This window comes from Peromyscus californicus, unplaced genomic scaffold, assembly GCF_007827085.1.
Source record: "Peromyscus californicus insignis strain IS unplaced genomic scaffold, ASM782708v3 Scaffold_14__1_contigs__length_90479793_seg_2, whole genome shotgun sequence".
NCBI classification, from domain to species: Eukaryota; Metazoa; Chordata; class Mammalia; order Rodentia; family Cricetidae; genus Peromyscus; species Peromyscus californicus.
The window spans coordinates 38,690,766-38,704,965 of record NW_026294436.1 but is presented as its reverse complement, the minus strand read 5'-3'; the positions used below and the strand labels follow the sequence as shown (position 1 = coordinate 38,704,965).

The window sequence follows — 14,200 nt, the reverse complement described above, 5'->3', positions numbered from 1 at the left end:
ACCGACCCGCGTCGCCCTTTAGAATTCCCTCCTAGTCCCAGAGACCCTCCAGGGCAAGATCCTCTTAGGAGGAAGAACTAGGGGAAGGATTCCTGCAGGGTGTGGGATCTCCACCGAGGCCCCTGCCCTCCCAGCATGCAACGCCCCGCGCCCTACACCCTACGCCCCGCCCTCTTTCCCTCGCTCACACTCCCTCCCCGCCCACCTTGGGCCGCTCCCTCTTATACCCTCGCCCAGCCCACCTCTAGGTCACGCCCACCCAGAAGCCCTCCTTCTTGCCCCCGCTCATCTTCCATCTCGTGCCCCCTCCCTTTTGCTCCCGGTCCCGCCCACCTCGCGCCCCTCCCTCTTGATTCCCCCGCCCCGCCCACCCCCGCGCCCCTCCCTCTTGCTCCCTCGCCCCGCCCACCCACGCCCCTCCCGCTCGCTCCCGCCCCGCCCACCTCCCTTTTCGGGCCCACCGCCCTCCAGGGCCGGAGCACCAGTGGTTGCCCCTGCCGCCGCCGGGAGTCGCTGGGGAGGACGCGTAGGGCGGGGAGCCGCTCCCGGCCCGCGTGAGCTGCTGAGGAGGAGGCCGGTCTTGGGTTTTCTCCTCCGCCAGATCCCACCCCACCCGGCAGACCCCACCCCCTGCTCCTTCCTCCCGGGGCGCGCTCTCGGGTGCGCGCTCGGAAGTCGGGGGTCGGCGCACAGTGCGAGCTGCACACCGGGAGGCAGCGGAGGCAGCGCGCGGTCTTCGCCTCGGACGCCCACCCATCGGCTCCGCGCCCGGTTCTCGGCCGCCAGTCCGGTCCACAGCCCGGCCTCGACCCGCAGCGGAGGAAGAGAGAGCAGCGCGGCCACCCCCAGCCTTTTCGCCGAGGGCCCGAGCGTGGTGGGATGACGGGCGGCGGGCGGGCCGAGCTGGCCCTGCGGCCCCGGGGGCGGCTGTGGCCGCTGCTGGCTGTGCTGGCGGCTGCGGCGGGCTGTGTCCGGGCGGCCATGGACGAGTGCGCGGATGAGGGCGGCCGGCCGCAGCGCTGCATGCCGGAGTTTGTGAATGCCGCCTTCAACGTGACCGTGGTGGCTACCAACACGTGTGGGACTCCGCCCGAGGAGTACTGCGTGCAGACTGGGGTGACCGGAGTCACCAAGTCCTGTCACCTGTGCGACGCCGGCCAGCTCCACCTGCAGCACGGGGCAGCCTTCCTGACCGACTACAACAACCAGGCCGACACCACCTGGTGGCAAAGCCAGACCATGCTGGCCGGGGTGCAGTACCCCAACTCCATCAACCTCACGCTGCACCTGGGTAAGCGGTGACAGCCCTGTTCCCCACTACTGCTCGCTCACGGCCCGGCTCCGGGGCTGCCTCCGTGGAGCCGCTGGTCCGGCCCGAGGGGCCTGTCCAGCCGCGTGCTGACGGTCTGCTCTCCAGCGTGGGCCACACACAGAAATTCCTTTCTCCAACTTCTAAAATTCATCTCGCTTTGAACATCCGGTGAGGGCCACCATGTCCCACTCTAGCATCTCTGTTTTCTTACTCCATCAAACCCAACCGGATTCTTTCTCCGTTGATTATTTTCTATTTCAGCAGTCAGGATTTTGGACCAACACCCCCACTCCCTTTCCCCCGCTGAAGCGCTAATGAAACACCCATCCTGGCAGGACTATCGCAACGCTTGCTTGCGTTAGTTAGTCTTGAAGGTCTGCTTTAAACACTTGTCTTTAAAATGTTTAGTTGTCTCTCTCCGGGGTTGAGAGCGATTGCTCTTAGCTCTGATTAGGGAATTTGAGGGGAGCAAATGCCTTTACTGCCGGTATTGCCTAAAGTAGAAGTTCACTTTTAAAGTTACTCTTCTTTAGGGCTGTTCAGCCTTAATTAAGAGCTGTTTCACTGCTGCTCCTGGTAGAGAGAAAACAAAAAGGTAATGAAGACACTCACTGTAATTGCCGGGCAGTTTCGTTCCGGTGTAAAAAGGCTCCCAGGCTCTCCTCCCTGTCTCCCCTTTCGCTTTGATCCAAGCAAGTGTGGAAACATGCATCGTTTTAGAATTCAGGAAGGGGTGGATAGTAGTAAACTTCATGACAGAACCATGGGTGGGAAAGACTGTGATTATCTGAATGGGTCAGAGTTCCTGCTTGTTCTAGGAAAGTTTTTCCTCAGTTTTTGAGACATACAAGCAAACAGAATATTTCCTGGTTGTGTTCAGTCGTGCAGTGTAAGTGTGAGAAACTGATTATGGATGTGTAGCGCTTCCATTGCATTGCATGTGGAGCGCTTGATTTTTACCAGTAGCTGGTACTAAAGAACTAACTTCCAAAGAGAACAGGTTGCCCCAAACCCGTCCAAAGCCTGGAAGTTCTATAGAGCTAATAACATCTGCGATATTTGAAAGGGACGCTTTGTAGGCAAGTGATTCTTTGATCATGGTTTCATAGTTTTCTTCCCATTGCTCTCTAGCACCCCAAACATTGTTTCAGGATTTCAAAGAAGGACTACGACTTATTAGAGAAAGTGCCTTGAAAAGTGTGAATTACTGTGTGTGGAATATATTTCAGAAAAGCAGTATTTAGTGCCCTTTGTAGTAAACACCTTTTTATTTGTGCATGAGTCACCAAGCAGATGGAACATTTTGAAAGCAAGTTCATAAAATGAAACTGTGAGGCCTCTGCTTTTCAGTAACTGAATAAACGAATGAGTTCGTTTTTTTAAAGCCATTGGAATTATATAAAAGTGTAGCCGCAGTGTCGTGGTACAGGTACAAGGTCTCGTGGGACTACTCTTTTAAGGCTCTTGGAAGTTTTTAAGTTGCCCAGAATGAGTTTTTGCAATCTATGTCCAGTTATTTTTAACTTATTACTTGATTTTTTGTGTGTGTTCAATTCTGAATCCCCTTGAAGTCTTGCTTAATCCATTTTCAGATTAAACAAAACAAAAAAACAAAGAAAAGGCCTTGATGCCTCCCAGTGCCTGAGATGCAGCTGAAAAGTTCTGAACAATAGGCTGTCAATCTTGGCTTTCCTCCTCCTCTGGGCAGAAGGACCTGAGGTTTATTTCAGGTGATTACAGAGGGGTGGGCTACCACCTGGTAAATTCTCTGCTGCAGAGACCGTGTGCTAGGGTAAGAGTAGCAGTCAAGTTAGGTTCCTACTGTTGGGAGCCAGATATGTTTACTTTGGGCCCTGTTACTAAGAAGGTCAAAGAGTTCTTTCATCTCATTAGGACTGCAACATGACATTTTCTATATGCTTGCACTTGATTTTGCTGAAAAAGTTCCTTGGTTGCTAAATGACATTCATAAAACAGGGTCTCATTCTGGCTGGACTGGAACTCTATAGACCAGGCTATCCTCGGAACTCACAGAGATCTGTTTGCCTCTGACTCCCGAGTGCTGGGATTACAGGTGTGAGCAACCACGCCCAGTGGGTTTAAAAAGATTTACAATATTTTCATAGCAGTATAGTTATTGTAAACACATGTGCTTTACATGTTTTAGTTGGAGAGCGTATGAAATCTTGACTGGACTTACCGTACTTTTTCTTGGGTTGGACATGATGTCCTGGAGGAAATGTGTGCGGAGGAGTAGGTTGGGAGGGGAGAGCTTTATGTGTCATTGGGTTGATGTTTCTGGTTTCTGTCCAACCTCTTTCTTTTTTTTTTTTTTTTTTTAAATGACCGGGTATATATGCATGCATGAATGCTGCGCTCAACAATTTAGGGCAAGCAGGCAAGGATTGACCTATCAGAGTGTTTTGATATTCAGCGTATTCGCTCCTTGACTCCAGTTACTCTGTGGGCTGTAGCTAACTAATTATTTCCCATGGAGTCAAGTACCATGACTGTTTTGTGCATCCATTAAATCTCCCATCCAGTTCAGATTTCACATACCCTTAAACAAGTGATGCATATTGTGCCTTGCCCCTTCCCAGCATGTGAAACTCAAGTGAGCAGTGGGAAAGAAGAGGCCCAGCCACCGCTTTTCCAGCCTTCCTTTTGATGTTGAGCTTTAATCACCGCGAAACTTAAATCGAGTCTAGGGTTAGGTGTGCTGGAGCACTCTGGGAGGCTGGCATAGGCGGATGTTTGTGAGTTCAAGGCCAACCTGGTGTACATAGCAAGTTCTAAACCGGCCAGAGCTGTAGAGAGAGAGACACTGCCTCCACACTTAGAGAAGAAAATTGTGGAGTCCGAGTACATTTAAGTAGTTACAAGCAGTATACATGTTTTGGCGATGATCGTGAGTCACTTTTTTATTATGAAAACGAGACATGACGAGATACACTCAAATAATACATATAGCCACATGGCAGTTTGTCTTTGGTTGTTAAGCTCCACAGCTGGGAGACCACTGATGACGGGTTTTTATGTAACCCTTCAGAAATGTTCAGATTCTAGATTGTATGATCGTTTTTATGGGGGAGGCCGAATTGTATTTTAACTTTTGACAGGTACAAATTAGATCCTTATAGCCAATACCATCACGTGATGTAAAAAATGGAGGAGAACCAGCATGGATTCTGACAGCGGCCATTACTTAACTTCCATACGCAGTGACATGGCAGGGTTCAGGGCACAGTGCATCTTTGGATATGAAGAGTTAAAGTTGCTTTGGGAACCACAGCTGTATTTTCTGCCTGTTGTGGAGAGAAGTCTCAATCAGGCACCCATTCCCAAACAGTTCTATTCTGCTTTCAGATCTTCTTTCCTGAGTAATCGGTATAGATTACTTAGTTGATGTTTTAAAAGTGTAACTTTTATGTCTGATGATAATGCTATAAGTGAGTTCTAGTACCAGGGACCCGTTGAAAGTAGGATTTGATTTTTCTTAAGCAGCCTCTTTAGTTAATGTGATAATTATTGTGAAGGGAAACTTGGCAGGCAGGATTTTGATCTTGCAAAAAGGTAGCCTTTTCTCATTCTTAAAACAATTAGGTTAAGAAACTGTGTACATAGGCAGCCCTGTCAAAGTTTATGGAACTTCCAAAGTTAGCATTGTAACCCAGTTTCCAGGCCCTTCATAAGCTTCAGGGATGGATGGTGCCTCTAGGAAACTCTTTAATCTGTATGAAGTGTCTGGTGTGTTTAAGTCAGACTCAACACGTTGGCCCTCCCATGAGTATGCATTAATGTTTAACATGAAACAAACAGCAATTTTTCTGTTTCTTCTGGAAAAATCTTTGTGATATGGGCTCTGACTATGTCGGGGAGTAGCTCAAGCCGGTGACTTCACTGTGGTATTTGTGCACCCCGAGGGGACACTATTTTAGTCTGTCTCACAAAGGCCTGATTTACATTTTGCAGGTTCCAACTTGAGAAGTTTAGGAGCTGTTCCTTAATGGCCAGTAGTTGAACAGTTTTATAAGAGTTGCTGTTGGCTATTTCCTTGTTCTACAGTTCGGTGCTTTCTCTGCAAACTCCTTCTCCCAGTTTTCTAAGGCACCCAGAAGAAAGCATACACATCAGAGGACAAGTTAGAGCTCTGAGGCATCCCTCTCCATCAGCTTATCCTTGGTCACGTTGGTGTGGGAGGAGTAACTTTGGGTTATTTCAGTTCTAAATCCTTCTAGGAAGTTGGGTATGCTTTTTATCATGTAGCCCCTCTCTGTGTGCATACATTCTCATATTATTGCCAGATAGTCCACAAACATTTTTAAAATACCTAAGAAATGCACACCACAGTGCCTGATAGAAAGGTGTGGAAGACTGAAGACCCTTTCCCGAGAGCTTATGCTCTTCTAAGTGGAATTTAAAGTTGTAATGCTTTTACTGTATTACAGCAAGCAGGTCTTTATAAAACAATTTACAGTTTATAAATCTTTCAGCTTGTCAGTGGTTAGATGTCTTATAGCTCCATGAAGGCAACCACGAGGCTCCTCTAGGTGTGATCCTAGAAGTCCTGGTGCAGGTAAGTCTTGGACTTCTTAGGGAGTGGATTGGTCTCTGCAGCTAATAGTTTCTCTAGCAAATCTCTTAAAAGAGTGTCTGGTTTATCGTTTAAAATAAAAACTCACGTGCAGACTGACTCAGAGACACCAGACTCCTTTGGGTTTCTTCCTTGATTTTCCTCAGGCTGTTGTTCCTTTTTTACTTACATTCCCCAATTCTTAGCATCTCACTCCGCTTACTGTCCCCAAAGGAATAATCTCTTAGTCCCCCAAGCCTTCGTTTACTATTTGCAAATTTAAAGTTGTGTTTTAGGTTAGCTCTTTCTTTGGATCCAGTGACCTGGATATGATTAATATGGGATGACTGGATGGAGCCATGTTTAAATTTACTTCTTACTGTTTTGTCCAGCTCAGAGAAAACCAATGTGGACCCCCACTGGATTCTACCTGATTATTGCCACATCTTGTCAAATTAGTCCCATTTTGCTCCATATACAGATACCCCTCAATTTACAGTGGAGTTATGCCCTTAATAAAGCCACTGCAATTTCAAAGTATTATAACTTGAAAGTGCTTGTAACGCACCTAGCTTGTAACGCACCTAGCTTGTAACGCACCTAGCTTGTAACGCACCTAGCTTCCTGGGCAGCGCACCTAGCTTCCTGGGCAGCGCACCTAGCTTCCTGGGCAGCGCACCTAGCTTCCTGGGCAGCGCACCTAGCTTCCTGGGCAGCGTACCTAGCAGGAGTGCCCTGAGAGCAGTTGTTAAGGCCTGGGGTTGAGGAGAGTTGTGAGTCTGTTCCCTCCCAGTGTTGGTTAACAGCACTGCATTCGTTGTAGCCCAGGACAAGATCAGGTCGAAATCCAAAGGCTGGTGTCTACTAAGTGTTCATCTGTTTCTTCAATGTAAACTCAAAAAATCCTCCGTCAACCCATCAGGAGTTGGGAACTGTCAGTATTGAAATTGCCATATTTCAAAATGACCAGTTGATCTAAAAATGTGTATCTTTAATTTCTTAGTGAAAAGTTCTCAGTGGCTCCTCAGGTTTTCTGGTAAGATGTCCAGAGCCCTTGTCCCGTTGGGCCAGGCGCTACAGGCTCTGAACGTTTATCACTTCTGGGCACAAGGGGGCTGCCCTTTGGTTTGGAACACTTCTCCCAGATGTCAGCCACTGAGGCAGGCAGGAGTCCTTCCAGGTTTCTCTTTCTCCGCCATTCTGCCCCCACTTCCCAGCCTGGGTTATTCCTGCTGTCAAACCGCCCTGTCAGTGTCTGCCATCGTATGTACGCTATCTCTTCCTTACTTGCCTGTTTCTGCCTCCAGGCCACGTTGAAAGTTGTGATTTTGTTTTGTTTTAGTTTGAGACAGGGTCTGTCCATGTTGCTCAGGCTGTCCTGAAATGCCTGGCCTTAAGCTGTCTTCCTGCCTCAGCCTCCAAAGTAGTTGAGGTCACAAGTGTGTACCACTTCTCCCAGATAACTGTAAAGTCTTTGAAGGAGGTCTGGTGCTTATCATTGAGTTAAGTACAATTAATCCTTGTTAATTGTTTGCTGTGCCCGAGCACCATGAAAATTTCTGATGGATGGTGATTCCTAGGACCTAGTCCTGGCCTCCTGCCTATCTGAGGTCTAGATGGAGGGATTTGTGTCCCTGGATTTGGGGGTAAGAAAACTATAGCCCTCTGATCCAAGTCTATCTCAGCCCTGCCCTCTAGTTTTGTATTAAACAGTGAGCTATGAGTAGCTTATACTTTTTAAATTGGTTACAAAAAAAAAAAATCAAAGGAATAGTAATATTTTGTGACTTGAAAATTACATGAAATTCAAATTGTAGTATACACCAGGTTTTATTGGGGCAAAGTTAAGCTCATCTAATAACACTGTTTATGGCTGTTTTCATTGCTGCAAAGGCAGAGCTGAGTAACTGGGCAGACTATGTGTTCCTGCTTATAGAATCTGAAGTATTACTGTCTGAACCTCGCTGCACAGCTTTGATGACCTCTGTTTAATGGTACAATAAGTCTTAGTTGAGAAATGCACATAGAGAGAGAGAGTCCACTTAACCATTGGGATGGAGACTGGAGCTTTGGTGACCTCTGTTTAATGTTACAATAAGTCTTAATTGAGAAATGCGCGTACAGAGAGAGTCAGAGTCCACTTAACCATTGGGATGGAGACTGGAGCTTTGTGTCTTCAGTGTTTAGCAGTGTGTCCAGTAGAGTGTTCAATAAGTATTGGTGGAGTGAATAAATGATGGGCTGAATTACGCATGCCCGAGAGAATTGCACGTTCATTTCCATTCTTCAGAGTGGTACCTTTGAGCTCCTGTGTGTTTTTTATCAGTACCATCTTTTTTTCCCCCAAGGCATGTATCAGTGTAGTAACTGATATGAGATGTGGTACATAGTAATTTTATTTCTATAACTTTAAAAGTACTGAGGTATGGAGGTGATGTGGAATTGAAAGACCTATGTCATTCTATTTTATTTTACAGGCTCTCACTCTGTAGCCCAGGCTGACCTGAACTTACTGTGTAGTCTAGGCTGGCCTGTAACTTTCAGCAATCTTGCCTCTGCCTCTCCACTTCTGGAACTGTAGGTGTGAACTACCATACCTATTTCCACGCCTGTCTTTTTTTTTTTTAAGTAAAAATTAAGATTATACTGTGACTTAAAGTCAGCAAGATTTTTATTTTATGTGTAAGAGTGTTTTGCTTACATGTGTCTCACACTATGTATGTAGGAACCTCTGAAGGTCAGAAGATGGTGTTGGATGCCCTAGAATTACAAACAGTTGAGGGCTGTCAGGTGGGTGCTGGGAACCATCCTTGGCTCCTGGAAGAGCAGCAAGGGCTCTTATCTGCTGAGCCATCTCCCCAGGCTCCAGTCAACGTAAATTTTTATGAGAAAACTATTCATAAAATTTCACACATAAATATATATTTTGAAATTGTGTTGCTAACTTTCTCCTTTTTTTTTTTTTAGAAATGGTTCTAAACAAATTTTAATAAATATATATATATGCACCTGTCTATCGTTGAAAAGCCCCCGATAGTGGGTTATCAGATCGTCGAAGGGAAACCGTTTGCCGCGCTGTTTCGCTTGCCTTGTGTGTATGACATTGCTTTTAGATTATTCCGTTGATGGTGTTCACAGTTAGAGGGTGAGCAGTGGGCTGTTGGTGTGAGAGTGAACAGTTGTAGATGCAGTGGCCAGGCAGGTGGACAGTCAGCTAGTTTTGGCTTAGCGCTAACAGGAAGTAGAACAAACCTGCGCTTTGCTTGTATCTAATCTCCAGCTGGACCTAATTGACGGCCCTACTGCTGTTCTCTGGGCTTTAAGGAGAAGTGTCAAAGTTGAGAGCAGAGCTGTTTGTTTATTTTTATTGCTCAAAATTCCTGAGACTTAAAATAAAGGATGAGCCGGTCTTATCTTAAATGGTCAATTTCAGCGTAGGGTTTCAAGATGGCCGCGCACCAGCGTGCAGTTGCCCTGTCTTGGTTGCTTGCCCTGAGATTTGTAAGCAGGCCCCTCTGGGATTTGCAAGCTCCTTTCTTGTAAGATGATAAAGCTAGATGCTGGTTTCATTTGGGCTTAAAATGGACAGCTTGCTGAATAGCGGCCCCCAGAAAGCTCATTGGAGCCCATCTGCATTTCTTCCCGTGCGGTCTGCCAGGGGCCAGCCGAAAATAACTGGGCCCAGTCAGGCTGGTGCCCTCTGCAGCTACATATTCATGAAATAAAATAAAGCCACTATCTCTTTCTTGGACAATGCACACTCAGATCTCTTGTGGGAGGAGCATCTCTGGCAAAGCTGGGAGGTGAACTAGGGATGTGCTCTGTTTTCTTCTAAAACCTCAGAGCTTACAGTCCCTCGGCTCCTCCATTTGTTCTCTGTTTCCCAGCTGCGGAGGGCCTTCCTGTTGTACTGAAGGCAACACTGAATTATTGTTTTAGTTCTTGGATTTTTATCTCATCTTTTTGTTTTGAGAAATTGGTGGAAAACTTGATCTTCTACATGTTTCTCCTTTCCTCCCTTCTTCCTCTTTTCCTTCCTTCTCAAGACAGGATCTTGCTATGTAGCCCAGGCTAGCCTCAAACTCACCATGTAGCTACACAGCTCAGCCTGGCCTTGACTTTGAAGCAATCTTCCTGCCCCAAGTTTCCAACTCCTGAGATTACAGGTGTGCTTTTGACTAATGGTAGCACATAATATATAGGTGATTTGTTTATGGAATTAGTTTGGCTTAAAATAGACAAGCACAGGATTTGGGAGAGCTAAGAGATATTTCTCTTATTTTCTTTTTCTTTGTCTGGAAGTTGCTGACATCAAGAGTTACTAACCAGTATCTGTTGAGGGAACAAATGAGCCAGCTGATTCAAGTTGACTACCAGCCTGTGTCAGTTGAAGTTCCAGGGAGCTGTTCTGAAGGCAAGCCTTGGAGACAGAGCACAGGGGTTGTGCAGGGTCAGGGGGCCTCTTGGTTCTCCTCATTTAAAGCAGGCTGTGATTTGGGTTGATGCTCCAGGGTGATGTAAAGTTGTAAGCTTGTGATTGTTGACCCAGGTTCAGAGACTTTAAGGATATCTATGTGATGTCTGTGGGTCAGAATGCCAAGGATTTGTTGAATTATTTATTTCTAAATAATATGCTTTCTGATTCCAGGGTGAAAACTAAGTGCTCTGCAAATGTTCTCTGCTGTGAAGACTTCATCTCCATTCTTTTAATCTTTACTAGGGAGTGACTTGTCAAGGAGTCTGTTAGATCTAATAAATCCAAGCTTGAATTGTGTGGCTTTCTTGGAGAAGTGTGTGAAGCTTTGTGACATATTTCTAGTTATGTGAAGAGTTTTTCCCACCCCAAATACTGAACTTGTTGCATTGGGTTTCTGTTTGTTGGACAAAGACATTATTTAAATGGCAGCCAGGGAGAAAATTTTTCATTTAAGGGTATTCAGTAATGGATACGGAAGACACTGAAGGAATTTGTGATGTGTTTGATGGGGGTAAAACAAAAATGTTCATCAACAGAAAAAATGATTCAGTTGGACATTTTGAAAGTGCTAGGGAGTGCCACAGAGCACCCCAAGAGGTATGAGAGAAGTCTGCCAGGGGAAGCTTCCTGGATCTTGAAAAAAGCTAGTGGACATGAATGAAGAAGGACTTTCCAGGAAGGCTGAATTATTTGAACAAGTTCTAAAAATAATCAGGTAGTTGTGAAGGCATTGCTTACCTTTCATGGAGTAACGGGCATGGTTTCAATGTGGAAACTGGTTAACAGAAGAGAGAGGATTGCTTCTTAGTCATTCTGGCTAAGAGCAAGTGCAGCAGGTAGCGTGTTGAACCCTGTGCTGGGTGCCTCTGATTCTTCAGTCTCCAAAGCTAATGTCTTTGTGAAGAACCAGGAGACATGATTCATGGTTTTTCTGTGGTCACACAGGTGGGTGTTGGTGGAATCCTGAGCTGACCTGCTTTGTTTTATGCCCTGGAGAGCAGACTTGGCACATGAGAGATAGCAAACTATAGAGACCTTAAAACGGGCAAAAGACTAACTAACTCAAATCAGAGAACTAAGCCTGGTGGCTCTGATTTTGCTTGAAAAACTCTGGATTTGGATTTTTCTGAAAAAAAAAAAAAAAAGAGGGCTTTATACCTATTTGTAAAGGAGACTCTTTTAAAGGGGCAACTATTAGGTTTGGAGTACTTTAACTAGTCGTGGAATATTTAGTCTAATGGCACTTGGAATGCCGAAGGAATTTATTGAATTTCAGAATGAGGTGCTGGGTTTTGTCAATGTCTACTGATAGGAAGGAGAAAGTATACCCTACACTGTTGTGAAGGGTGGTCAGTAAACTTTCATTATGTAGGGGAATGCCACCTTATCTACTTCCTACCTTGGCCACAACTCCTTTCTGGTTGCTGAATTGCTGAGTTCGGTTCAGCTGTTCCCTTTATCTGACATCACTAAAGATAACGCCTAAAGTCGGCCTGGTTGATCTCCCGTTCCATTCCATTTCTCCTCTGCTTCCAGTGAATTCTGACCCTTCCATGGTGGCTTTGTGTGTGTGTCACTCACATTTGCCAAAGAGTAGGTCTAATGCACCTTCTTATTGACTGATAGAGAGATAGCTGCTGTACCCCCAGGAGCGTTCCTTTGTTACCGGTTCCATCTTTCAGGCTCCAAAGCACGCCATTCACCTTGATTTCTGTATATGCAAATTTGCCAAGCAATCACCTCCCTCCTTCTTATCTTTCCAGATCATCGCTGCACTGAGGGTCATTTAAAGGTGACTGTTTTGTTTAGTTTTGGCTTTTATTTCTGAGAAGGGGTCATAATTAATTCCTCTTCAGGACTTGTGTTTGCTGTGTGTGTGTGTGTGTGTGTGTGTGTGTGTGTGTGTGTGTGTGTGTGTGTTGTTCCCTGTCATAGTTTAATTCCACTTCTAGAATTTAAGATTAAAACAAACAAACACCAAACAAACCCAGCGCAGTCCCCAGCACTTTCCATGAGCTGGCTGATGAATTTCCGTGCCTCTATCTCTGCCCCTCGCCCTTTCTGCTCTCCTGACAGCCCTTAGTCCCTGTCTTCTGTACTTGCGTGGTCACTGGGGCTCTCCTACCATGTGAAGCATTGACGGACGGCCTTTAAATGCTTTGATTGGTTTCCATTCTTGTTGGGTAGGGTAGCACTTCCTGATGCATAGGAGGGGGTGAGTGTTGGGCTTGAAAGCCCCTTGCTCTTTTTTTTCCTAGTTGGTAAAATATGGAAGCGTAAGTGTGTTCTCAGGGGTATGCCATCAATTTCTTTCAAAGAGAATGAAAATGTCCCACCTTTTCCAAGGGAAGAGCTTAGGATGGATGTAGGGCCGTCAAATGAGTTGGCAGGGACTAGGAAGTACTAATTTCCCTGCCTTCGGCTCACATTGTAATTAAAGGCAGGAATAGTCTGCATGTTTCCAAAATCTATGACCATCTTAGGAATAAGTAATAGCACCTTAGCAATGTAAAATTATTTGATTGATAGGGAATTTAAGTTTTGTGGCCTTCACCTACAGCATTTAGAACCTTAGTTTCTGGAATGTGAGCACATTTAGAATATGTGGTTGTTGTGGTTTCAATGTGTTTACCAAGTTCATGTGTTGGAAACCAACCCAGTCTCCCAGTGTTGAAAGGGAGGTGGTTAGTATCTGAAGACCTGCCATTAATGGCCTCCTGTCTTTGGCATGGCAGTAGGTTTATTGTGAAAGTGAGTTTGGCTCTTCCTGTCTTATTTATGGTCCTGCTGTTTGATGCTCCCTCTGTGTCACAATCCACAGGGAAGACCTTTACCGGGTGTCAGCAGCCTCCAGATCCATGAGCCAAACAAATTTCTGTTTATTATGACTCAGTTTGAGATATTCTTAAAGCAGTAGAAATGGATTAAGACAATGGCTAACTAGAATAGCAATAATAAAATTATGTAGTTCATGAAGAATATAGGTAAATTCTAAATATAGGTGTGGTAGTACATGCCTGTAATCCAGTCACCTGGAAGGTGGAGGCAGGAGGATCAGAAGTTCAGAGTCATCTTTGGCAGCATGGAGAACACAAGACTCAAATGAGGACAAGAAGTCCTCAGGGACGTTTAAGCTCTTAGAAAAATGTCTAGGCAGCCGGGCAGTGGTGGCGCACGCCTTTAATCCCAGCACTCAGGAGGCAGAGGCAGGCGGCCATCTTGGTCTACAGATCCCTGTCTCAAAAAAGAAAAAAAATTAGGCAAAGGATTCTAATATATGTTATTTTAATCTCTTACTGAGGAAATTGGAGCTGGTAAGATGTCTCACTGGATAAAGGCACTTACTATGCAAGCCTAGGGACTCGAGTCTGATTCTTGGAACTCGTATAAGGGTGAGAGGAGAGAATTGACTCCACAGAGTTGTTCTCTGACCTACGGACATGCACACGTACACATACACATCATGACATGTGCACCCATCACATATATCATGGAGGCATCACAGTAATAGATAAAAATTAGAAAAGTTAATGTTGGTGTGGTTGCCTCAGGCTTGTAGTTGATCTGCACAGCTGTGTCCCTCAGTCATACCTGCTCATCACATTAGATAGTCTGACAGGACTGGTGATGTCACTTGTCACTTATGTGCCTGTTGCCTTTAGGGGTTGGGGTAGAAGATAGACTTCCTGGAACTGGAGTCATAGATATTTGTAAGATGCCTGATGAAGGTGCGAGGAACTGAACCTGGGTCCTCTGAAAGAGCAGTAAGTGTTCTTCGCTTCCTAACCATCTCATCAGCCCCTGAGGTTTTTTGTTTGTTTATTTTGAGACAGGGTTT

General features: G+C 45.7%; 1 protein-coding gene across 1 annotated transcript in view; it reads left to right on the top strand.

The window, feature by feature from the left end:
- Positions 1 to 597: 597 nt before the first annotated feature.
- Positions 598 to 14,200, top strand: part of Lamc1 (laminin subunit gamma 1) — a 116,604-nt gene continuing 103,001 nt past the window's right edge. Inside the window, exon 1 of the mRNA XM_052737198.1 lies at positions 598 to 1,291. Within this exon, the coding sequence (XP_052593158.1) occupies positions 880 to 1,291 (412 nt within the window). The 5' untranslated portion in view covers positions 598 to 879. The remainder of the gene's footprint in view (positions 1,292 to 14,200) is intronic.